At 43.5% G+C, this 23,768-nt stretch overlaps 1 protein-coding gene and 1 long non-coding RNA gene across 2 annotated transcripts; one reads left to right on the top strand and one right to left on the bottom strand.

The window, feature by feature from the left end:
* Positions 1-7,152: 7,152 nt before the first annotated feature.
* SPRY2 (sprouty RTK signaling antagonist 2) lies at positions 7,153-13,704 on the bottom strand. Its single transcript, XM_071431006.1, has 2 exons — positions 12,903-13,704; positions 7,153-8,928 (listed from the first exon to the last, which is right to left on the bottom strand). Exon 2 carries the CDS (start codon positions 8,875-8,877, stop codon positions 7,942-7,944), a length of 936 nt encoding a protein of 311 aa, XP_071287107.1. The 5' UTR covers positions 8,878-8,928; positions 12,903-13,704; the 3' UTR covers positions 7,153-7,941.
* A 7,310-nt stretch (positions 13,705-21,014) lies between these two features.
* On the top strand, positions 21,015-22,707 carry LOC139591946 (uncharacterized). Its single transcript, XR_011679806.1, has 3 exons — positions 21,015-21,096; positions 22,188-22,298; positions 22,453-22,707. It is a non-coding gene; the product is annotated as an uncharacterized lncRNA (long non-coding RNA).
* The last annotated feature ends 1,061 nt before the right edge of the window (positions 22,708-23,768 follow it).

Genomic DNA, 23,768 nt, shown 5'->3' with positions numbered 1-23,768 from the left:
ACATATTCAGGAATTCACCTCTTGTCTATACAAAGTTTCAAGGAGGTCAAGGAGAATTTTGTCATTGCCTCCAGTGAGGCCAGGCATTTCACCCACCAATCTTGCAGCTGAAGTGAGGTCTTTGGATAAAAACTATGTGAAATGTAAACAGCAGAAATCTTGGACACATTTAATAAACTGAACAAGATATCTTTTCGTCTAATATTTTACTTAGCTTAATTTATCAACTTTTTTTTTAAAAAAAGAAGTTAATATTGATTCCTTTTTCTAAAGCAGAGACCTTAAGGGGTGAATTGTGACATTTCCCTCCAACCACATCCCTCAGACTGCATGTATGCAGAAATAAATTTTTCACACACTTGAAATATTTTAGTAAGATATGTCCTCTCAGAGGCTAAGCTCAAGTGCAATACTTTACACCAGTTTTTCTCCATGAAATTCTGCTCAATCACTCAGCAATTGCAAGGTTCCATAAGCCACCCATTCTGTAATCTGGGGGCTAAGTGAGCACAGGGCTGAAAGCAATAAAGAGAGAACACTTTCCATATCTTGGGAAAAGATGAAGTTGTAATGATTACCATGAAAGGAAACAATCTTTTGTGACTGTTTTCTTCAGAGATATATGTAATTTCCAAAAGCAAGAAACACCATCTCAATTCATTCTGAAAAATCAAGTGCTGTGACATACTAAATCATACCTTTTAGTGAAAGAAAATATCTGAAAAAGTCTGTTTTTATGACTTGTCAGTACATACTAAAGAAACAATTAAAAGAAAAAAAAAAAGAATGCCATTCTCCCAAACAAACAAAAAAATTACTAGTTCAGGTTAGATACAAAATATCAATATATAATTTTATGTAACTACACTGGAGCAAGCTTTACAAAATTCTAAAAAGTTACCTTGACAATTGAGATTTAAAAAATTAAATAAATTGCTTGTGTGTGCAATTAAGTTTCTACTTGAGGATTAGATTGTGTCATCTGAACTCATGAGAATGTCTTTGTGAGTGAATTTCTCTTGAGATGACACTTGTGGGAGGGATCTCTTTCCTCCTGGACGGCAAATGAATCTGTCCAAGAATGTTCCTGGGCACTGTGTTCCAGCTGGCCCCAAAAGGACAGTGTCCATGCTGGGCAACTCCTTTAACCTCTAAAAGAAGGAGCTGCTGGCAAGCTGACTTTTGGGAATGACTCCTGAAATGTGGTAGGGAATAGCTTGGGAGAGTACTTTTTGGCACATAACATAAATTAAAGTCTTAATGCTTCAGTAGCATGAGCAATTGCAGCCCATTGTCCAGGAACATTTCCACCTACTGTCTGATTTAGAGTGCAGAGGTGGCCAGAAACACTCCTGCACACTTTCAGACTTTGTACTGCAGTTGTGTGTGTGCAGGAGAGAATAGGTCAGGCACAGCCCTGATGGAAAGTTCACCTTTTATACCATAACCCATGCCTCCTTCCAACCACACTTATTTCAGAATAACATACACAGTCTTTTTTTTCCACTTGGGATGAAGGGATCTGAGGAGAGCCTTCATACCCAAGAACAGTATTGAGAGTAGTAGGCAGTGGACAGTTAAGATAACCTTCACATGTGGCTAGTTTGTTGGGGTTTTTTTAAGTAATGGTATTATGGGATCCTCATGCACTAGTTTTAAAGAATGAACACAATGTTTCTCCAAAAAAGAAAAGACACTGAGGCACAAAAACATATACATGATAAACAACTGCATAATCTCTATCTGCAGAGCAGCACAGGTAGAAGAGAGTAAATCTACTGGTGAAAGGTACGATGCATTCAATGAGTTCTGCAAGAAGGCAAGGATGCTCCTACTTCACCTTACTATTCAATGCAGCTGCACTTTAAGTTCACAAAGTGAATTCTTGGTCCCTTAACTGCTGTACTTCTATATTTCATACTGCCATATACTTTGGGGGAGTGACTGTCAGGGGGGTGGGGAGAGAGGGAAGGGAATCACAAAACAGCAATCCATCAAATTAGCACTCTGTCTTCAATAATTAAACAAAATTCATAAATAAAATGACCCAAAGCAAATAAAACTATTTCACAATTTCCTCCTCTTTGCAATGCTTTATGAAAAGGAAATGAGAGGGAAGAAAAACTGTTCACTTCGTGCATTTGACAGTTTGTGATAGACCAACTTTTATATGTGTCTTACAAGAAACAACACTTTAAGTAAATCAGTAATTAATGAAACGGCAATACAGAGGAAGCTGACAAAGGTTTGAGTTGATTTTGAGACCTAAAGCGGAACTGTGTCTAATTATAGTAACAGTTTTAGCATAACCAATTAGTGCATTTTACTTACAGTGCAACTAATTTCGAAACACAGCTTGCTATAGCCCTGATGTTTGCATTCATTTCTGTGGTAAGTTTGGTCATTTAAAGATTTTCCATTCTGGTGTGGTTTTTTGAAGCACACTTTGAGAGCATCAACACATTCTTTCATCATTAAACAGAAGAACAACAACACGATTTATGACTCATTCATATACACCACTTCTAGATCAAAATAAAGTGACGGTAAAAAAGAAAAAGTAAAAACTCCCCTTGCTCAAGGGGCTCTCTATGTCTGTAAGTTGGTGATTCTTCCTAATACACCCTTGTGTACTGGCTCAGACTCTCCAAATGAAACTTGTGCAACTCCTAAATGGCACCAAGTGCTATCTCTTGTAACATATCTTAGGCGCACCAAGTGGTTTGGTAATTACACAGCACTCTTTCAGGAAAGCAGAGCTCCTCTGATTATACAGTTCCTTACCTTTTAGAAACAGATTATCTCCCTTGGCAAGACTATTTTAAAATGTAACTTAAACCCCCAAGTATTAAAATATCCATAAATAATCCTACATAATAGCAGACTACATTGTCAAAGCTTCTGATTATTCCTAACTTCTACTGAAATGGGAACCAACCCATTTTAGTCTAGCAATTTGAACATTTTAGCCCTAAGCTTCTGTAATCAGCATTCACATTGAAGTCAGAGAAAAAAAAAAAACATTTCTTACACCACACATAAAGAGAAACTTGAGATATGTAGCACAGCCTCTGTTGCTTTCTCCCAAGGCTGAAAACACTGAACTCCCACTCTGTTTCAAACAAAATCATTGCTACTCCTGTCCAAAAGCAACTACATTGGCTCTCTACTGAACAATCCCTATGGCAGAGGAACAGCAGCAGTTCATGCTTTTACGGTAGTAACACCTCTTCCTCTTTAACCTGAAACACAGTGCCAGTGAGTTAAAACAAAGACACATAAAGCCTTCTTGAGTAATAAAATTCATACCAAAACAATGAAAATAAGATTTTTCTGAAATAGTGGATTCAGATGTCACGTGAATGGAAAAAAACCTTTTATATCACTGAAAATGCAGGAAAAATTACTTGCAGCAAGGTAATCAGTTTTTTGACCTTGTCCTAAACTTTCAGGTACAGAATACTAACGAGAATAGCATGTTTCATCCTCCTCTTTCCCCTTTTGTTCTAAGTGGCAACAATGTATTATGTATTATGACTAGGAAAGGTCAAGGAAAGGGATAGGGACCAGAAAGAATAAATGTGAAGAGAAATAACACATAGAGGTTTCCACAGATTGAAACATGAAATATTTTTGAATTGAAAAGTACTATACATATCTGCACTTTATATGCATGTGTTTTTTGAGTCAAACTGTCCTGACTTCAATGAGACATTATTTTTTATTTCTAAGATTCCAGTTTAAAATCAGATTGCATAAAGAGGAAAACACCCAAGTATTTTCATTGGTAAGGATTTGGTGCACTTTGTCACCTGCAATCCTACATCTGTTGTGCTGTCTACCTGCAATCCCAGTATGTAACTGATTTATTTAAGATGACCCAACAAGACAAATGCTGACATTTTCAGCAAGACATCTATTCAATACTAATCTTACAGACACTACTCAATCGAGCGTGCTCTCACATACAGCCAATTTCTTTCTGGCACTCTGCTCCAGTGACTGATTGAGAAATTAGTCTCAGCAGATGAAATCATTATTACTTGCTGTACCTGCACCCATCTAGGAACATCTGAGACAAGACAGACTGTTCAAATCCATCTTTCCCAACCGTTAATTCCTAAAAATGTTCCACTGTAGAACAGAAATGCATTCTACTCTCTTCCTGCCACCTGAGAACAAGACCTAAGATTTCACTCATTACAAAAATTAATTATTTTGCATTTTACCAAAAGTAAAAATGGTAATACAGGTAATATTGTATCTTTAAATGCTGGGAGTTTAGTGAGAAAGTGTAAAAAATATATTATGTTAATCATCACAGCAACTGAACTACTTCCCTTCTGCACTTGGAGAATTTTTGGCTTATGAAGACTGATTTGGTAAATCTGTTGAATGTAAATACTCACCTGAATATGATCTCAAATCCTTTAGGAACACATTTTATTTCCATCCAAAGCACTTTTTATTCTCTACTTAAATCTGAGTCTCTTTTCCTTTTTTTTCCCCTATTTTATACTGCTATGATCCCTATCTGAAAAAAGAAATTATAATCAAGTTTCAAACCAATAAAGAGCAAAGTAAGAAAAGAAGATCCCGAGGATATTAATAGAGGAATTTCTAAATGTCTCTAAATTTGATGTATTTATTTGTAGCTTACATCATACAGAAAAATAATTTGAAAAAATGCTATTTGTTTCCATTGTTACTAGTGTCAACTCTCAGTTCAATCCTGCAAATCTCTATACCTTAAACAAACCTTAAGGAATCTGTAAGTTAACAGATCAAAACTCTGAAGCAGCAACACAACAAATGGAGCAATAATAAGGGTTTTGCTCTCTCTCACGACTTCCTAGCAGTCTAAAATTAAAGTCCTATATGATGTATATCAAACCTGACTTTCATGGTTATCCCCAAAACCTGTGTATGGAAAATTTTCCTTACTTGGACCTCCACTTTCCTATCTCAAAGGATAAAGTAGGCATGCCCTAATAACATTATCTCAATCCACTTGAAAAGCCCTCTTAATTCTTATTAAAACAATCTAATCTGCTTGAGGCAAGATTTTGGTTTTATTTAGAATACTAAACCTTATCTAATTAAGTGCAATATTAGGATGTTAACTAATATACACAAGCCAGCTTTTAAGAGTCCAGTGGGCACAAACATCAATCCATACTAACTGAAGCCTAGACCCCAGTGCCGTAGTTAGCCCAACAGGCCACACTTCCCTACATCCCTGCTCCCAAGAGTCATACATCCTGCCCAGTTTCTGGTAATGGGCTTACCTGGGGTGGGTGGGACTCCCTGTTTTATCCTCATAAGAACCAAGTGGAAGGTCACAACCATTGCTCAGTGTTTAAACCAGCTTCAAATTTCACTGCCAACAAGAAGATGGTTTTTCTTTTCCCTTAGAACCTAACTAGGCAGACAGAGGACTTACTATACTGCAAAAAGAAAACACATGCACAATTTTAGTATTGGACTTTAGCTGGTAGGACTTTTGAGTTGCACCCACTTTGACTGCTGTGCTGCTCAGCCATCCCAGTTTCCCAGTTTTACTTTCAGCTTTCTGTGGAGTTATCTTCAACTGAAACATAAATCACTGAAAAGACTGGGCTTGCCTTCAGTTTTGTCAAGTTCATCAGTCCAGTGAAAACACTGTATTTACTGAAATCAGTGGGACTTGGGGCTTCCAAGACAGAGCCTAAAGATTCTCCTAATGTTTGTTTTAATCAGCAAGACTAGCCCACAACAGTTTAAGCATAAGCACATAACCTAATTCAAGAACTACATTCAGTGAATGGAAACACATGATGGTTATTAACCCCTTCAAGAACAAAATTGCTAAAAACCCCATAATTAAATAATAAAAATCTCTGTTTATCAGCCAAGCACAGTCTCATATATACAGTCCACTACTCAGTTACAGTATACCGATGTGCTTTAAATATGGACAAACTACTCATGTCAGGTAACATAAGCTACCCTCTTTCTAGCAAATTCCACTCAGAAAGCAAAATATATACTGTTCGTCTTTGTATACCAAAGTATCCAGCCAGCTGGTGCAGAAAGTAAACCAGCTTACATTTTTCACCAGAGAGGTAAGGAAAAAAAAAAAAAAGAGTAAGAGAACAAGCACTTTTTAATTTCACTTGATGATTGATAACCAATATGCACAAACACACAGTGTAAGATTTCTGAGTCCTACAGACCTATGTAAAATCATCCAAACACCAGACCTGAGATGAAAATTAAGGGGCAAAAAGACAGAACATTTACTCAAAGCTCTGGTTTTCAACTTTTAGTGAGTTCTTATTTTATTAGTAATAACTTGTTTATCTTGGAGGGGCTTCAGAAAAGGCTGGGAGACTTTTTTTAAGCATCAGCTTAAAAATACTTACAACTATTCTTAAATGCCAGCTTAAGAAATGTATAAATAAAATTGAACATTAAGACCTCTAAACTTGGAGAGACATGCTCAGAACAGGAAATGATAGTTTGTTAATAAAGAAAGGTAAATCATTCTCTAGGCTTCCGGTGGGAAACTTGGCAGGGAAAGGATTTTGACCTCAGTGGAAGGTAACTGCCACAAATGACAAATCAAGCAACTTTCTTCTTACAAGTGAGGCAAATGTTTGACATAAGGCTGGACTGCATTCAGATCTATCATTCCCTGTGGCATACTCTACTAACTTTAACAAATAATCCTGCAAGCTTTTTGCATTGATGGTATTAATTATATTTTTTTCCTCCTCTCTCTCATCACTGAGTAAAGCCATGCAAGCCTAACATTTTTTGTGAATGATTACTTATTTCCTATTTGAAGCACAAAAGTTCATCACTTATAGAATAGGTCAAGCTTTCAGTGCCTATTAGTCCTAGTCTGGAATGAATTAATGCATTTTCCTATGTTCATTTTCCTTTTCTCTTGTAGGAACAGTATATGGGACATTTGTGGAAAGGAAGGGAGCAAAAAGCCTGCACTGTTTTCAGGTGAAGAAGTAAACAAGAACAAAAGAAGACACTTAAAAATCTCTTTTTGGTTTCACATTAGGCTCACTGTGACTATAGCACTGTGAAGTTTGCAATTGTAAGTATCAATTCTCCCAACTCAGAACAGTAAATGGGAAAAAATGACAAGTAGCCCAGTTTAATTTCAAACGTTAATATATTTTCTATTTTATAGTGAACATATGCATCATTCACCCCTTATTTGCAGCAACTATGACGTCCTCATAAAAAGGGGTGACATTTGTAAGATGCCTCTTAAAATAAATATTTCTTTTTATAAAATAATAAAACTTCAAATAAATATTCTTTACACTAAACAATATGTTGAAAAAATTAGAAAATAAAGGCTGAATTTTACTGTAACTGTACAATATACATGAAGTCCAAAGGGAAATCAAAGTCTTGTAATAGAAGGTTTCCGTAAGACAAAATACAATCTAAAAACATACTGATTGATTCACATTCTTCCGAATGTACAACATATTAGTATAATATTTTGTGACTGTGCCATGTCTTATGACAGCACTTATTTTTCACAGTTGAAAATATTATTGTATATACAAAAATATAGCACATTATCTCTGGCAGAAAACAATGAAAAAAAAAGGAGTCATTTGCTAATTTACAAATTTTGCAAGTACTATTCACAAACAATAGAGTTGCCTAGGAGTGTCTGTGTTGCTTTAGCTTATGCAATATGTGGGTCACAATGTACTGCATCCCTTTTTTTTCCCCTGTATGCCACTAGCTGGATTCTAACAAGCGTATCAGTTAAGATGGGACACACACAGAAAAGCATTTCACTGCAAACAGCAAAGTACATCCCCAACCCTTCTACTACAGTGCCAAGACCATAGATGCTTAGTTGGTTGCATATGTACGTTAAAATAATAATCCTTGTTACTTTAGTATTTCTGGCTAGCGATGCTATGTTGGCTTTTCAAAGTTCCTGGGGGGTACGCTGGGAACTTTGCAGCAAACGGTGTTGGAGTGTTTGCAGCGGCACCCAGGCCGATTTACCCGGTCGTAACAGCCCTGGCACAACTTAAGGCAACCCTTGGCTGGTAGGTAACACCACAAGCAAGGCAGAAAGAGGGACACTACACCCATGGCAGACCACCTAGTGCAGCAATGTGACTGACTGCAGGAGCAGGGGTTGTCAGCACAGTTGTCCTCGTCATCATTAGAGCAGTGATAGAAGAGGCCCTTCACACAGCAAACACAAGTCCCGTAATCAACCACGTTCTGGGCTGAGCAAAGACACTGCTTGTCACAGATCCAACATGAGGGCAGGGTCCTTGGATAAGTGCACTCCTTACACTTACACTTTCCACAGTCCTCACACCTGTAGCTGTGTGCTCCCAAGTCTTCTTTGCTCAGTGGCTTCAGCTCACTTGGCTTGAGCTCAGACTTGGGCTGCATTCGGACTATCCCATCAGCAACTGGCCCCGAAGATGATCCCAGAAGTCTTTGTTCTGACGAATTACTGCTCGTACTTGTCCTCGTACTGCTCCGTGAGCCCGTGCTGACTGTGCTGATGGACCGCGACAGAGGCGCTCGAGGAGATGCATGTGTTTGCGTGTGCTGGATCCGGCTAAAATGACGATGCTCAGGCAACCCATGGGGCCTTTCATTTTTGGGTTGGGTTGTTACCCGAGGAGAAGCCTTGACCCCCGGCCGTGGAGCCACCGTAGGTCCCTCTGTGTATTCATTAGTGTTTCGGATGGCTCTGATCTGGTCCAAGGACAAGACGTGGACCTGCTGCATCAGGACATCCCGCAGGTCAGGCTCCCCGTGCGGCCTCCCGCTGTCACGCCGAGCCTGTAGTAAGGGCTGCGACCCACTGCCGTGCTGAGTCTCCATCAGTGCCCAGAAGCTTGCTCACTCCGCCAGGCTTAGAACACATCTGAAATCCTGGAGCAAAAAAGAGAGGATTCACTATTGAAACACATCTCATGCTCTCTCCAGCAGCTTTTCAAACCTGCAGGACCCCACAGCACCACAGACAATCAAGTAATGCATCAGCCATTAAAAAAAGGAGTCACGTCTGGGACAAGCACTGGCACCGGTCAGCTGAGTGACCAAATTCCCTTGGCCTGTTCTGCCTACTGCTGTGGAGAGCTTAAGGACCTTTAAGAATCCCTAGGAGTCTTTCCTAGGACCATGCAACTTAACTTGTGGCTCTGGAAAGTCTAGGTATTACTCCTGCTGACTGAGGCTTCTCAGGCTATCTTCTGGTTAGACCATGGCCTTTAAAGTGATTACATTTCAGCCACTTGAAGTGACACTTCTTTTCACATCAGGCTACTGAAAACCTTATACTCAAAAAAAGCCAACAAACTATCCTGCAAGTATTTAGCAAGTGTAATGTGACCTGCTGATGACAGACATATAATTCTCCAATTTTGTTCAAAACTGGATAATATTTTGGTAGGCTAGTCTCTTTACACATTAAACTTTACATGATGTAAATAGGAAATTTTAGTTTAATACCAATGGTCCCAAGAAAAACACTAAATAGCAATAAAATGTTTGAGGTTAGACATTAAATGAGTTAGTGCTACCAAAAACTTCAACAGCACAAGTAAAAATACCTCTCTCCAGTATTTTAGTGTGTGTCATACTGGGGCACACCACTGTGATTGTCATTTTAAGGCTCAAAACTACAAAAGCAATGTTACCACAGTTGTTTGGTTGTTGTTTTTTTTTATGTGTAAAAAATTCCATAGACTACATTTCAAATTGTAAATATTATCAAGAGTGGCTTGTGGGATAGAGGCATGCATAACATAATCAAATAATGCCAGCAACCAAGACGTCTACTTGATTGTGAATATTACTTGAAAGGATCGTTAACTACAAAGTAGAAATGCAGACTTTAGAATTTAAATGAAAAGCCAGTAAAAGACACAGAAGATGAGAACTTGTAAATAACTTCCACACTCAAATATGCACAAGTTTCAAGTATTGCCCTTTAAATTAGTTAATATTTGTTTTGCCTTCATCATATCTTAAAGTGGCTCCAAAATCCAATTACCTATACAAAAATCCAGAACAATATTCTACAATTAAAACCCAAGCAGGAACCAAACTTCTTACAAGGACCACACAATGTCTTCAATTATACCTAGAAAGAGCACCATAGTGTTACTCTGTACACATCAGTTACCAACAATAATACTGTACTGCAGAATAGTAAAATATAGCCAAACAGTTTAACAAAGAGTACCTCAAGACACAGTCTTTATTCTAACACCAATGCAAAACATTTAACCTTTTAACTCCTGGCTCCCCTCCTTCAAGTGTTTTTTTCTTAAAAAAATTAAAATAAATACATATAGACAAATCTCTAACTTTTAAGAATGACCACTTATTTTAAATATTGCTAAATCCTGGTTTTGGACACAGGATGTATGTTACAGTGCTCCTTTCCCCCCCCCGCCCATACTCCCCCAAAAAGTCTTGCAAGCTTGGCTTGAAGCATTGCTTATCCTTTTTTTTCTTTCAAATTAAAACCTCTGCCATACCAAAAGTTTCAACCAACAGCCTAAGTAGATGTTCACCTCCTCTGAAACTATCTGGAGATAGGAAATAATAGAAAATAAAATGCTTTCCCCCGCTCTTGAGAGGAATTGGCAGCCCTATGTCTCCTCCGCGTCCAGGTTTCCACCAGCCCCGGGCAGCCTGGAGGGTACCCCGGATCAGCCCCTGCCTCTCCAGAAATGACAACCCACTGCAAAAGCAAAGCTGACCCTGACCTGAAGGCGCTTCAGACGACCCCGGGATCGGTGGCGGAGCCCCCCTCAGACGCCAAGGTGGGAGCTGGAAAAGCAGCCTCCGCTCTCCGCTTCCCTCCCCGCCTCCAGCTCCGTCTCGGGCGGGGGGCGCGCAGCAGGTGGGAGGCGACAGCCCCTCGCCCGCCGGAGAGTGCAGACAACCTGGAGATAACCAGGAGACATCCTCCGGGCCGGGAGGTGGGAGGGGGCAGCTTCAGCCGCCTTATCAGAAAGTCAAACCCATGTTTCCTTTTAACTCTTCCCCCCTGCCCTCCCCCAGGAGATGCTAAAGGAGCTTCCCCTCCCGGGAAGTGCCAGGCGCCCTGCAGACGGTTCAGACAACACCTCCGGGACAGCTGGGCAAAAGGCAGATTACCCCCTCTCGCCTTGCCCTAAACACCCATTCAACTTCACAAAGCCAGCCGCTGGAAAAGCTCCTCTTATTTTACGCGTATTCTGCAAATTGCCTGACCTTCAGCCCGCCCCGCTCCGCCCCAGCCCGGAGGGACCCGGGAGGCATTTCCAGTGGGGCATCGGGCCGAGCCGGGTGCTCCCCGTTTTTTCTCCCCGTCATTGATCCGCTAACAGGACAGGATGCAAAGAACCAGCACACTTATTTGCAAACCTACATTTGCCTGAAAATCCTGACGGGAGGGCACACCTCTCCCTCCTCTGACCCAGTACTTCTCCCCTTTGCATCCGCCAAGAGCGAGAGAAGCAGATTTGCCTTTCTGTGTGTGCATGTGTGTGATAACACTATTCCCCACTTCTAAGAGCCAAAGTCCACTCTCACCGAGCTCAAGTGCCAGGATTGTTAACTTTTCTTTTCTTTCAAACTGGGCTTGGCAAAAGGGTGAGCGAGGGGGACGGGTTTCGCGCTCGGCACATTTGGGGAGGTTTAAAACTCGAGGGGCTTCTTGCCTGCTGTGGAAAAATCCCGTGTACAGCTGGCCGGGGAAGGGCGAAGCCTAAGGGAGAGAAGTCCTCTGCCCGTGAATTTCTGTTTGTGGCCGGAGCCTGTGCAAGGCACCCCCACCCCCATTCCCACCGCACACACACCAACCACCTCCTCTTCTTTCAAAGTGCTTTGAAACCCCCATTAAGGGCCGAGTGTGTGATCAGACTATGGATTAGGGCAAAAGGGACTTTACCATCGGGGTGGGGCAAAGTGACACACAAACAGCTTGCTGAAAACACCAGCAGCTTTTTTTTCTTTTTTTCTTTTTTTTCCCTCTTTTTTTAATGGGGGAAGGGGGCTGTCACGAAGTAAACCCACAAAAGAAAAAAAAAAAAAAAAAAGTAAAAATTATGGCTTATCCTTCCCCTCCACACATGCTCTCTGCATAGAAGAACCTAGGGAAGGACTTTCCTCGTCTTACAGATCGAATTAATTTCATCACAGGAGAAGTATCTAAGCTTACACACACGCACGCACACACACGTATATATTTGTACCAGACGTGCACTCACTTCCGAATCGCACGGATCTCCTGACGCCACTAGAGACAGGCGTAAATCACGCACTGCAAGGCGGGTTGCTCCTTCTCCCCCAGGAGCGGGGCACCAACAGCCCCGGCGCTCGCCAGCCCCGCTGCGCCCTCCCTTCACCTCCCCCGGGGCTTGTCGGAAACCCACGCGTGCCCGGCGAGGCAGGAGCGCGCAGGACCTCCCGTGCCCGGCCCCCCGCAGCAGCACCAGCAGCAGCAGCAGCAGCAGCACGGAGAACACGCCGGAGCTGTGGCTCCTAGGAGCGCACCCCCGGCCCGCTGGCAGCCCCCGCAGGCATTCCGGGGCGCCCGCGCAGCCCTCCGCCCCCCGCGCAGCCTTCCGCACCCCCGGGGCACCGCGGCGGGGCACGAACGCTGCGCAGCCCGCAAAGCCCGCGGAGGTCCCCCCACCCCTCCCCGGAGAGAAACCGCTCCGAAATCCCACCTCCAGCTCCTCTCTGAGAAAGGAAGGAGAAGGGAAGGGGGGGAGAGGGAGAACCTGTACGAATGGAAAAGGGATCGGCCTCAAACATTTCCACGAGTTTTCTTGGAGCAACCAAAGGAGGGAGGGGGGGGGAGGAGGTTACTGAAAAGCTTGTTTTGCAAAGAAGGAAAAGGCTCTCACCGTGATCGCGGCGCTGCACCAAACCCCTCTCTCTTGTATTTTCTTCTTCCTGCGGTTTGCAAATAAATCCAGCCCTAAAGCAAAAAAAAATTCTTTTCCAAACTCTGCTTTAGTCCAACTTGCAAATTAGAGTAAGAATGATCACCATGTAAAAAAAAAAAAAAGTCCACAGCAAAGTTAGGTGCCTCTCCCCAGATCGATTATAAATTCGTGTGTGCGTGTATATACTATAATAATAATCAAAACACCTCTCCGGATCGGGGTGGGTTTTCTTTGCTACTAAAAATCACTCAGTCTTACACACACACTTTCCTTTTTTTTCCTCAATGAACAGGAGGCCGGATCGCCAACACCAAGTCACTTTTTTTTTTGTTGCTGTTGCAAATTGATCAAGAGGAAAGGGAAAAGCCAAAGAAAACAAAACAAAGTGGATCTAAAATAAAATCCCAGAGCTTTCTTCCACTGAGCTCCTCCAAGAAAGCAGCTTGTGCAATGTAGCCGTTCTGCTGAGAAGCTGCTTGCTGCAGGCTCCTCTCCCCTCTCTCCCTCTTAGCTTTCTCGCTCCCTCTGCGAGCGTGTGTGTTGCAGGCAGTTCTGTGGTTTGCAATCGGGGGGGTGTTTTGGGAGCGCAGCGGATTTGTGGTGGTGGTTGTTGTTGTGTGTTTGGAGGAGGTGGAGGAGGAGGAGGAGGAAGATTTGAGATCTGAGCTGTAGGGGCTCGGCGTTTTTCTGCTCGCTCGCTCTCTCCCTCTCTCTCTTTTTCTTTCCGGAGGAGGTAGGGTGATCTCTCTGCAAAAGCAGCAGTAAATGGCGTCATGTGGATCTGAGGAGGAACAGAGCAGTTGTTGTCCCAGAGGATATATCGCATCCGGTCCCAGCTCATTGGCTCTGCGGGGCTACATTCACTGGCGCTCCCAGCGCCCTGCCAGCACTCAGAGCTGCGGGAGGCATTCAAAAGGGCAGCGCTGCCGCCGCCGAGCCAGCCCGGCTGCCCCGGCCCCGGCCCCGGCCCGGGCCCGGGCCCGTCCGCGGCGCTCCCCGCGCTGTGCGGGGCGAGCGGCAGCCGCGCTCCCGGGGCCTGGCCGCAGCCTGTGCTCACGGGAGGCTGCTCCGTGCGCGGTCTCACGCCGCTCGGGGTTGCTTTTGTGCTCGTGTATTTACTCAGAGGCAGGCGGCGATAGGTTTGCAGGGAAACCGAGGGGAACTCGCTTCTCGCGGGGAGGAAGGCGCGCTCTCCCCGCCGCGGCGGGCGTTCGGGAGACCCGTGTCCGGGTGCTCCCCGTTGCCTCCCACCCGTTTTTCTTAACCGAGTGGAATAAAAGTTTACACTTTCTGCCTCTCCCCTCCCCCGCTTCGCCCTTTCCAGCCGCCGGTCGCCGGCAGCGCAGGGAGCAGGAAGGGTGATTACTTGGGGCATTGTCCCGCGGATTAATGCGATTAGGCGGCGCGGAGGGCGCCCCCGTGCCCGGGCGGGAGCGCGGAGCGGGGCGCGGAGCGGGCGGCAGCTCCCCGCGCCTCGGGCGCTGCCCGCGGGGTGCGCCGCGTCCCAGGCACCAGCAGGGACCCCTCGCCTGTGCTGAGGGGGGCTGGATGTGTGGGGGTTTTTCTTATAAGTTAAAAAAGCGCTGCAAACTTCCCCCCCCCCCCCCCCCCCCAACTTTATTTTAGTCAGTTGCCATCCGTGCGGGGGACACGGTCTGCGAGCAGCTCGCGAACGTGACTGTTTGTCTTCTGGGCGTTTCCTGACACGGCCACAGCTCGGTCCCTTTGGTACGGGCTGGAAGCACTGGCGGGGCCACTGCGGCTGGTTGGACGCGGGCATCTTGCGCCGGCACGTATCTGTACGCGCAGCCCTGTCCCCAGGCAGGCGCGCACCGAGCACCAATGTTCCCGTGTCACGTGTGGCACTGCTTAAAATACACACCGTGTGTAAGGCAGGAATCGCTGCACTATTCACATGGACAGCCCGCGGTGCAAAGCCCCAGCCAGCCCTCTACTACTCGAGGCGATTTCGCAGGCACTTCCTCTCCTACACCTGCTGGTCACCGCTCTGTGGAGGGGGTGGTCATTCCCCATAAAAACGTGTAAATAACGAGGGCTGTGTCTCACATGGGCGGCCTTCGGGTTTTCGTGGTTTTATGCTCAAGTATCCGTTCTTCCACAGTAATATTCTGAACCTGCAAACTATTTTCCGTACTCGGGTGACAATAAGGTCAGGCGGAGTTAAACGGGGCTCGTTTCTTTCCTTTCAAGCGGCTTCCATCGCTCCCTAGCCCGCACAGAACTGCTGCATCCCGGCCGTCCGTCCCCTCCCCACCCTGTTCGACCCGCGGCCCGCAGACGGAGCGCTCTCCCAGGCGGGGGCTGCCCCGGGGCTGGAGCCGCAGCCCGGTGTGGATGGGTTACCGCCGGGGCTCGGGGAGCGGCGGCGGCGCGGCCGCTGTCCCCGGCAGAGGGAGCGCGGCGCCGGGGCGGGGGGCAGCGGGTCAGGGCGGCTCCGCGGGGGCACCAACCCCGGCGCCGGGCAGCGCCGGAGGGAGCCGCAGGCCTGCCCTGAGCCTCCCCGCGGGACGGGACACCCAGCGGCCTGGCGTCTCCAGGAGGATGCGCCGGGCAGCGACATGAGCATCCTCGGAGATGTGCCCTGTGTGTAGGCTGCGCGCTCTGTGTCAGCAAGGCAATCCACGGTATTCCGCTGTGGGAGACAAATACGGGTTAAAATATCCGGGAAACAGTAAACACAATATTCCCCTCACTGCAGAAAGACAAAAATTTACTTCCTCCCACATAGCAAAGTCAAAAATAGGTTAAGAACTTTTTGTGCAAACCTATACACATGGGAAAGGTCTGTTAAATTATTTATCATCATTTATATTGAGTACATAAATAGTGTTTTAAGCTGGAAAGTTCATAACACCATTTTAAAATCCTTTGGTCAGTAGTGCAATCATCAATTCCCACACCAGTTTTCAACTACAGGTGTATACACTTAATACAGAGAGTAGTCTCAAAGGCAGAGATAAAAACAGTGAAGCTATTTTTATTTGCACTGCCAGTCATGCGTGCAAAATGGTGAAGCTTCAATGTGTTATAGCTCAAAAAAAAAAAAGAAAAAAACCAGCCAAAAATAAAGCCAGAAAAACCCCCAAGAATACAGCATCCTGGTACTGATGAGTTTGAAAGAGAAGATTTGTGTGCAAAGATTTGTGTGCTAACTGGCACAAAGGTAAACAATCAATAGTGCACAAATCTGCAAAAAATTAAGTGTGGTCTTTTGTGTGTGTGCTTGTGTTGTTCATGTTGGAGCTTCAATGCTGATTTCTCAGAGTTTTAATCTGATGGTACCTTGGAACCAGCTTTTGGAGGATTTAATGTATCACTCACATTTCTTGTCGTGGAGAATGGCTTAATGCATGTGATTATGTTTCCCCTAGTGGTTTGCTCTAACCACTGCATGATTTTGTTGTGGTTTTTGTTTTTTGGTTTGGCTTTTTTTGGAGGGGGGTTTTGTTGGTTTTTTTTTTGCTTTTAAGCCAAGTAGGCCTTATTTTTGAGACGAGGTTCTTGAGTTTATTCTCAGCAGAGAAATGTAACTGTTGTGTATATATATATATTTGTGTACATACCAACATACACGTGTATTTATGTGTATACGTGTTGTATGTTCATGATATATGTGAATAGTAGCAATTCCAGTGGCTTGAGGTGAAAAATGGGGAATATACATTTGAAAAGTGTATGACATGACAGACACCCATATGAAATAGCTGAAACTTTTCTGCTTCATCATTAAATTGTCCCACAGGTTTTTGCTTGATTCAATTTTCGGACCAGGACTAGAAAACAAGTGGTTTTCCCCTTTACTTTGAAAAGGGAGGGCAGCTCATTCATAAGGAATTCTTCCTGCAAGGGAATGAAAGTGCAGTACTTTGCTGACTTTGAGAACATTTCATGCATTATCTCATGAGTTAATGCAATGATATGGGAATATTGATTCTTCACATCCTAAAAGGACTAAGTTTGGCTGCACATTGCTTCTAATGCCCAGAAGTTCCATCAAAACTTAAACCTTTAATTGATTATCTTCCATGTTTGTGACTCTGAATAAGCTAAAGTACATAAAGGAATGACAGAGCTTTTTAAAAGTGTAAAGCTTTTTTTGTCTACTGATATTTCATTGAGGTTCTCAGGGCAGATAAGGCCGTTTAGATAAATTGTAGAGAGAAACAGAGAAGTCAAACACACTGCACTGTAAACAGGTGGATGTACTTATAAAGAAAATTAGGTCCTTGACTCAGTACTGTTAGTTTTGCTTTTGCAATTTTTGTTGTAGTTTACCTGAAGGAAATCCTGGAATTCTCTTTCCCTGAGAAAAGGGGGGAAATGAACACTGAGTTCTAGGAACACAGTCTGGTGGGACAAGGATCAGCACTGTTACATGTGAAAGAACTGATACCTGCCACTCTGGTTGGGAATGCACAAGCTCTGCAGCTGCTTGGAGATTTAGTCTCTTGCTTTTAGTGATGCTCAGATCTTCTCAGATTAAACTGCTATTTTCAGATCTAGCTCATGATAGACACCTTTCTTAAAGATGATATAGGCCAGATCCTGTGTTACTTTATCCCATCTGGTGATTGCCCCAGTATATAGAGGGACAGTTGCCAGTATTTGTTGAATACCAAATATACTTATGTAAACTTAAAGAATAAACAAAGCTCTTTCCTGTACCTTCTGAAATTATACTGAAGGATACATACATTTAGTACTGCTAATATAATGTGGAGCTTTTGCATGTAAATTGTTCTAATAAAGCTAGTATGTTCTTTGATGTGTCATTCAATGTTATTTGGTTATATTTGTGTCCTTGATAAAATCAGCATTGTTTTTCTTTTTTTTTTAATTCAACTTTATAAACCTTTCTAGCTTATACAATGCATTTTATAATTTCTCAAATACCAAATTTTCTTGAGACCAAATTTTCATAAGTTGGACAATTTGGCCATGTATTGGGACTAAGTGAAGTTTATTTGCTAAGCTGGTATTGTAGCAGGCTTTTTATGGTGTATATGGTGTATTTGTTTTTGGTAGGGTATTCCTTCTAATATTTTTGATTTCTATGGTAGAAGTAATCATAAGAATGACAGCATAGACAGGCCTTGTCTGTTAGTGTTTGAAACTCTGCAAACACTCTGCAATTTTCTAGATTCATTCAGTTAGAGGCTTGATAACACTGGGCTTGACTCTACTAGAATTTTATGCAAAATCAACTGATTGTCTATTAAAATGTTAATAAGCACTGGTTTGGGAATTCCCAAAATATTTTATAGCAGGATGCAGACATTTATGTGTTGACCTGGGATTAAAGTGACTCAGAAGAAATGGAAGAGGTCAATGTTAGAAGTTATGGGAAATTTGAAAGGTGGTTTTATGAAGAGACTTATCACATCTCTGCTGTGGTTTGCAACAGTAGTTTTCAAATTTCTTCCGTCTGTAGACTTTTTCTGCACTTTAGAAGAGAAAAAAAACCATAAGGGAAGCATAGACTTTTTTAGAAAATTGTAAATTACGAGACCTCCCATTTAGAAGTGGTCCATAGGAATTCACAGATCACAGTTAGAAAACCACTGATATAGAGATACCCGAACTAGCTCTAAACTGCAATAAGTAGCAGAAAGGTAAATTAATATCTTGGGTACTGTGAGCAGTGAAGTTGGAAGAAGCTTGCTCTTCTCTGAAGTGCAAGGTAGCCTGGATGGACCTCCATGGTGTGATTGCCACTCTGCTCCCAGAACATAAGGTATTTTTCTGTATTGGAGGCTGGAGTTAAAAAAATACTCCTAGAGAAACTCCTAGAGATTAGCAACTGGTAACATAAATCTTGAGTGTCAGTCAAGGCATATGTACAAGTCAGACTCACAGATTTTGCTGGAAACAAAAGGAAGCAGATTGAGCAAATGTTTTTTTTTTTAAAGTGTAATGTTTATCCTTTTACTGAGATTATTTTTGTTTTCCTCAGTTGTGAAAGACTTGTGTTCATCTGAATACAAGCATACAAGTACATCCTGAAAGCAGAGGTGTTGTATGCAGGACAGAATAATTTCCTGGAGATTAATGAATTTTGCACAAAAAGGATAATAAAACCTTCTGTTTCCCTATCACTTGTCTGAAAATCAGAACACAATCAAAATAAAATACTGTTTACATGGTTACATCAATTAGAAAAAATTAAAATTGCAAAATACCCTGATTCTGCTGTCAGATTTGTGCTTTTTTCCCCCTGATTATAAAAGCAGTATCAATGACAATAATTAAACTGCTAGATATTCTATCACAGTTTTCTCCACAGATTTCAAACTAATTTTCAGGAGATGTTACTGGCCATTTTAGAGGTGAGAAAAAATAAGGAAGAAAGAAAGAGGTAACTTATCTCAAAATAAAGGACTAGGACTCTCAGGTCCCAGTTCAGTCTCTGTGCTGTGTACATGCTGCTTCCCATGAAGGCCCAAGGTGTTAATTTCCTTCATGACCTCCAGTCTTTCTGCTCAAACAAAATTTCAGAATCTGTGTCTGATAGAATCGGAACACTTTAAAAAATTATGAACTGTTAGACAATTATCTTACTTTGAGAGGGAAGAGGACAAAGTGTTTGGTTATCTAAACAAGGTTGTCTCTGCAGGAGCATCCACTCCCACCCCTTGATTAAAGAGTTCCTCTAAACTTCCATCTCTGCATCTGATGTAGTTACTCCTATCTCATTTGTGGTTTTGTAATCATCTTTTCCTGTATTTTAAGCAAGTCTGTTACTTTCATAAGTCCCACAGATACAAAGGCAGAAATTAATAGAGAAGCTGAATCTTGGAGCTGTTCCTCCTAAATAAGCCCCTGACTCCTTCTGGAGCCTGAGTGAAAGTCTTATGTGCTCCAGGCCAGGGAGGGAATCCAGCTGTCCAGTGCAGCTCCTAGGATGGTGTTCTAATTAATGAAAGCTAAAGGAAGCATTGGAAATTGCATTACAAACTTAGACAATAAATCCACTGCATCTGACAGAACAAGCTTGCAAAATAAGCCCACTGGAAAACTTCCTTCATTCTTGAGGTTAAGTGTTTAAACCGTTTAACATATTTTAAGTTTTCTTATTGTTGCTTACTCACAACGCAATTCAAATTGGCATAAATTATATCCAGTCTGATGGTTTACGTTGTGTCAAAGCAGTTGTGTTTTCGAAAGTATGTGCTGTTCAATTTCCATTTTCTTTCTTAGCTCCGTAGATTTGTTTTCTCCACAGGGACACAAATTATGGCTCTATAAAATCCATTTCAGCTAAGGAAATTTCTCTTAATGCCTTATTCAAAATCCCAATGTAGACAATAGAAATAAAGACAAAAACCTTTATTTAGTTGAATAGCTTTTGCATCAGGTAAAGTTTGACTTCTGTGAGGATAAATTATTTGCAGAGTTAGAGAATATATATAAATGTATGTCAAAATTAGATGGTCAGTATGTCAAATTATAAGTACAGATGGTAGATGCTGGGCCCACAGCCCGGGCTAGTAGTTGTACTTTCAGGTTTGGTTGAAGCTGGAGCTTAAGCTGCAAAGGCAAAATCTTCATTCAGCCCAACTTCAAACCAAAGGATTTTTTCTGCGGTAAAAAGGACTAGGAGAGGGAAAGCGTCTTCTCTGTGGTGAGAGGAAGGCAGGAGGGAAGAGCCTTTTGCTGAGACCCTCTCGGATTTAGCATTGCAGAGGCTGGTTTTGAAGGCAAGTCAATGAAATAGAAACGGGAATTTCCTCCGCTCTCCTTCCTGCTTCTGTCTTTGCCTGTCTCACCTTTTGAGAACCTGATTTGTATTTGTATACATGCGTGTGATCCCGATTTCATTGTTTGCCTTTTCACACAAGCACTTTCACCTACATCCCCCTTCCCTCCCCTCCCTTCCTCTCATTTGGCAGCCAGTTGGGCTTCTTCCTGCCTTGAATACCGCATTCCCTGGTTATTCAAGCTCAGTCATTAGCACCCTGTCCCCCCACTGAAATTATGAATGAAAAGCCTTGTTGTTCTTTACAAATAACTCGGGCTTCCTCAGTCAGTCAAATTCAAATGGCAGTGACTGCCAGACAAAGCGCCTGTATGATGGACAGTCCTCTCAGCAAGCCATCAAGGCACACAGGAAGTTTTTAAAGGCACAATCTAGGTAGCGCAGCCTGGGCGTTCCCCCGCGGGCGCGGGATGGGGAGCGGGATGGGGACGGCGAGCGGGGATGGGGATGGGGAATGGGGATGAGGACAGGGATGGGGAGCGGGGACGGGGATGGGGAGTGGGGATAGGGATGGGGATGGGGAGCGGGGACAGGGAGTGGGGAGTGGGGATGGGAATGGGGATGGGGAGCGGGGATGGGGAGCGGGGATGGGGAATGAGGATGGGGACAGGGATGGGGAGCGGGGACGGGGATGGGAAGTGGGGATGGGGATGGGGAGCGGGGATGGGGAGCGGGGATGGGGATGGTGATGGGGAGCGGGGATGGGGACGGGGAAGGGGATGAGGCTGTGGGGCGGCCGCTGCCCTCCAGCGCCGGGGGCGGCGGCGGCAGCTCGGGGCTGGCCGTGCGGCACCTCCGGCACCCTGTCCCGGCGGGGGCGGCGGGCTCGGAGCGGCGGCAGAGCCCCCCGCCGCCCGCACATTGTTCGCCGGCCCCTTTCACAACGGGGGAAAAGGTAATTGACAGCCCCATTGTCCGCCCCGACCCCCCGCGGCTTTAAAACACTCCGGGGCCCCAGTCACACGTTGTCAATGGGAGCTGTCGGAGGTGACGAGTGAAGAAGGGCTGCTCAGGAAACAGTTTGAGCCCTTCAAGTGGACAGGCCTCAGTGACTTCTCCGGCACTCCGGCTGCCACAGGCAGCCCCTTCAAAAATAACCTTAAAGCAATAAATCATACATGTTTCCTGCACTATACAAGGAACAGCTGGTTATTTTTCTGCACTTCCCCTCCCTTTCCCCCCCCCTCTTCCCCCCGCCCTTTTTTTTAAAGCCTAAAAATTATTTAAGCACAGGAAATCAAGCATGTCAAAGTTTGGCAAAGCGGTTTGGTTGATTTAGCAATTACAACACTTCTTTCTCTATTAGCCAATCCTTGGGCTTTGACTTTTTATCTCCACGTTTCCACTGGCTTCTGCATCTGCTCCAGTGACTGGGGTAGCTCATCCCTTGTCTTCCACACAACAAGGGAAGTGATCTGCGTGGTTTGCAAGGAAAAGCTGTTCGCTCTGATTCTTCTCTTTCACAGGAACTCTGTGTCCTGGAGTTCAGAAAGATGTCGTGGACTTAGCCCATCGATTATATTTGGGGAATGAAAACCCCGAACCTGAGAATTAATGATGTGTCTCATTGTAGGCAGGTCTGTACCTCTGTACTTTACTTAGTGCCCTTAACTGTCTGATACAGGCAGTATCGATGTGTTACCATGTGTAATGCTTCATATATGATGTGTGTGCATAATAATGTGTTGGATGCATTAAATTTTAAACACAACTACAGCTTTTTCTCCTAAGGCCTCTGCAACCTAAGGCTCTGTTGCTGCAGCTGGATACACACGGGCCAACATTTTGTTTGCACCAACCCCCTTTAGGAGCCCACCTGCCTGGATCTTATTTCAGCCTTGGAGCTGTCATTTCCTGCCATCACATGAGGTAGTTAGTGCATGCTAACTAACTACAATCCAGATCTGTTAGACTTAGTGTTGCCATTTAGCAATGCCCAATTCTGCCAATATATTCAGTGCTTGGAACTGATGCTGCACTTAGGAAATAAAAAGCAGGGGTCAAATATTCTTGCAATGTTCTGCAACGTCCGTGTATTGTGACTAAAATGTTGTATTCTAGCCAGAAATGCAACTCTTAAAAAAAAAACTGACAGATACATAAAAGCCGGATACATAAACAGAGGATGAAGTAGAAAATCAAACTTTTGTGAAGGTTTGGGGTTTGTGAAAATCAAGGCAAAAAAGGAAGAACTAACTAATGTGCAGCTGCATTAAATTCTCCTTACTCACAAAACAGAGGATATATGTTCTTATTTCTTTATCATGACACCTATTAACAAGATACAAAGAATATCACTGTTGGCTTAAGAGTGGTCAGAGGGTATTTAATTGAAAAAAATGGTCATGAGAAAGGAGGTGTGTGGCAGCAGGTTTAAGTGTGTGATCTGCACAGTTCATGACATTAACCTATCAATTTAACACCATTGCACTGGTAGGTCAGGCCATGGGAAGAAGGATTTACTTTTTTTTTTTTTGAGTATTATTACTGTCTTTCACTTGCACTATGATATGTCTGTGTGTGTGTTAATATAATTTCATCTCCTTGTGGGTAATTTCAGTTCATCTATCCACAGCACATCTCTGCTGTAGTTTAAAGGCTAGGGTAACATAGACTTGCTAAGTGCCTGAGACTAGTTTACAGGCAATTTTAGCCAAACCTTACAGCATGCTGTAAGACATAGCCCTCCTAACTATCTTTTGAAATCTTATGGGAGTAAAAGCTGTTCAAAACCTCAGACCAGATGCTTTGGTAGGATCCAGCCTTTAGCTTGCAAATTACTCCAGGCAAGGATCTCCTTCCTGTTTGGCAACTTCCTAGAACACTTTTGCAGCCGGATACATAAACTGCTTATTATGTTGAGGAGGAGATACTCATCTGGGGTGATTTACCATTGCTCACTTTCATCCTCTGAGAATCCAGCACCATATGGAAGTCAGAGGTTATCCATGTCCTGCAAAGGGAACCCATGATGGAAAGTTTTTGCTGTAAAAACCCGTTTTCTTGCTTTTCTTTACTGTGACCAAGACTTACACATTCTGACATGT

This window comes from Agelaius tricolor, unplaced genomic scaffold, assembly GCF_023055355.1.
Source record: "Agelaius tricolor isolate 1412-34295 unplaced genomic scaffold, bAgeTri1.0.p SCAF_7, whole genome shotgun sequence".
Lineage (NCBI taxonomy): Eukaryota > Metazoa > Chordata > Aves > Passeriformes > Icteridae > Agelaius > Agelaius tricolor.
The sequence above is the reverse complement of the archived record's forward strand: the minus strand, read 5'-3'. Positions and strand labels throughout refer to the sequence as shown.

Coding starts and splice junctions, on each gene's coding strand:
- SPRY2 (XM_071431006.1), bottom strand. CDS start 8,877: ATGGAGACTCAGCACGGCAGTGGGTCGCAGCCCTTACTACAGGCTCGG.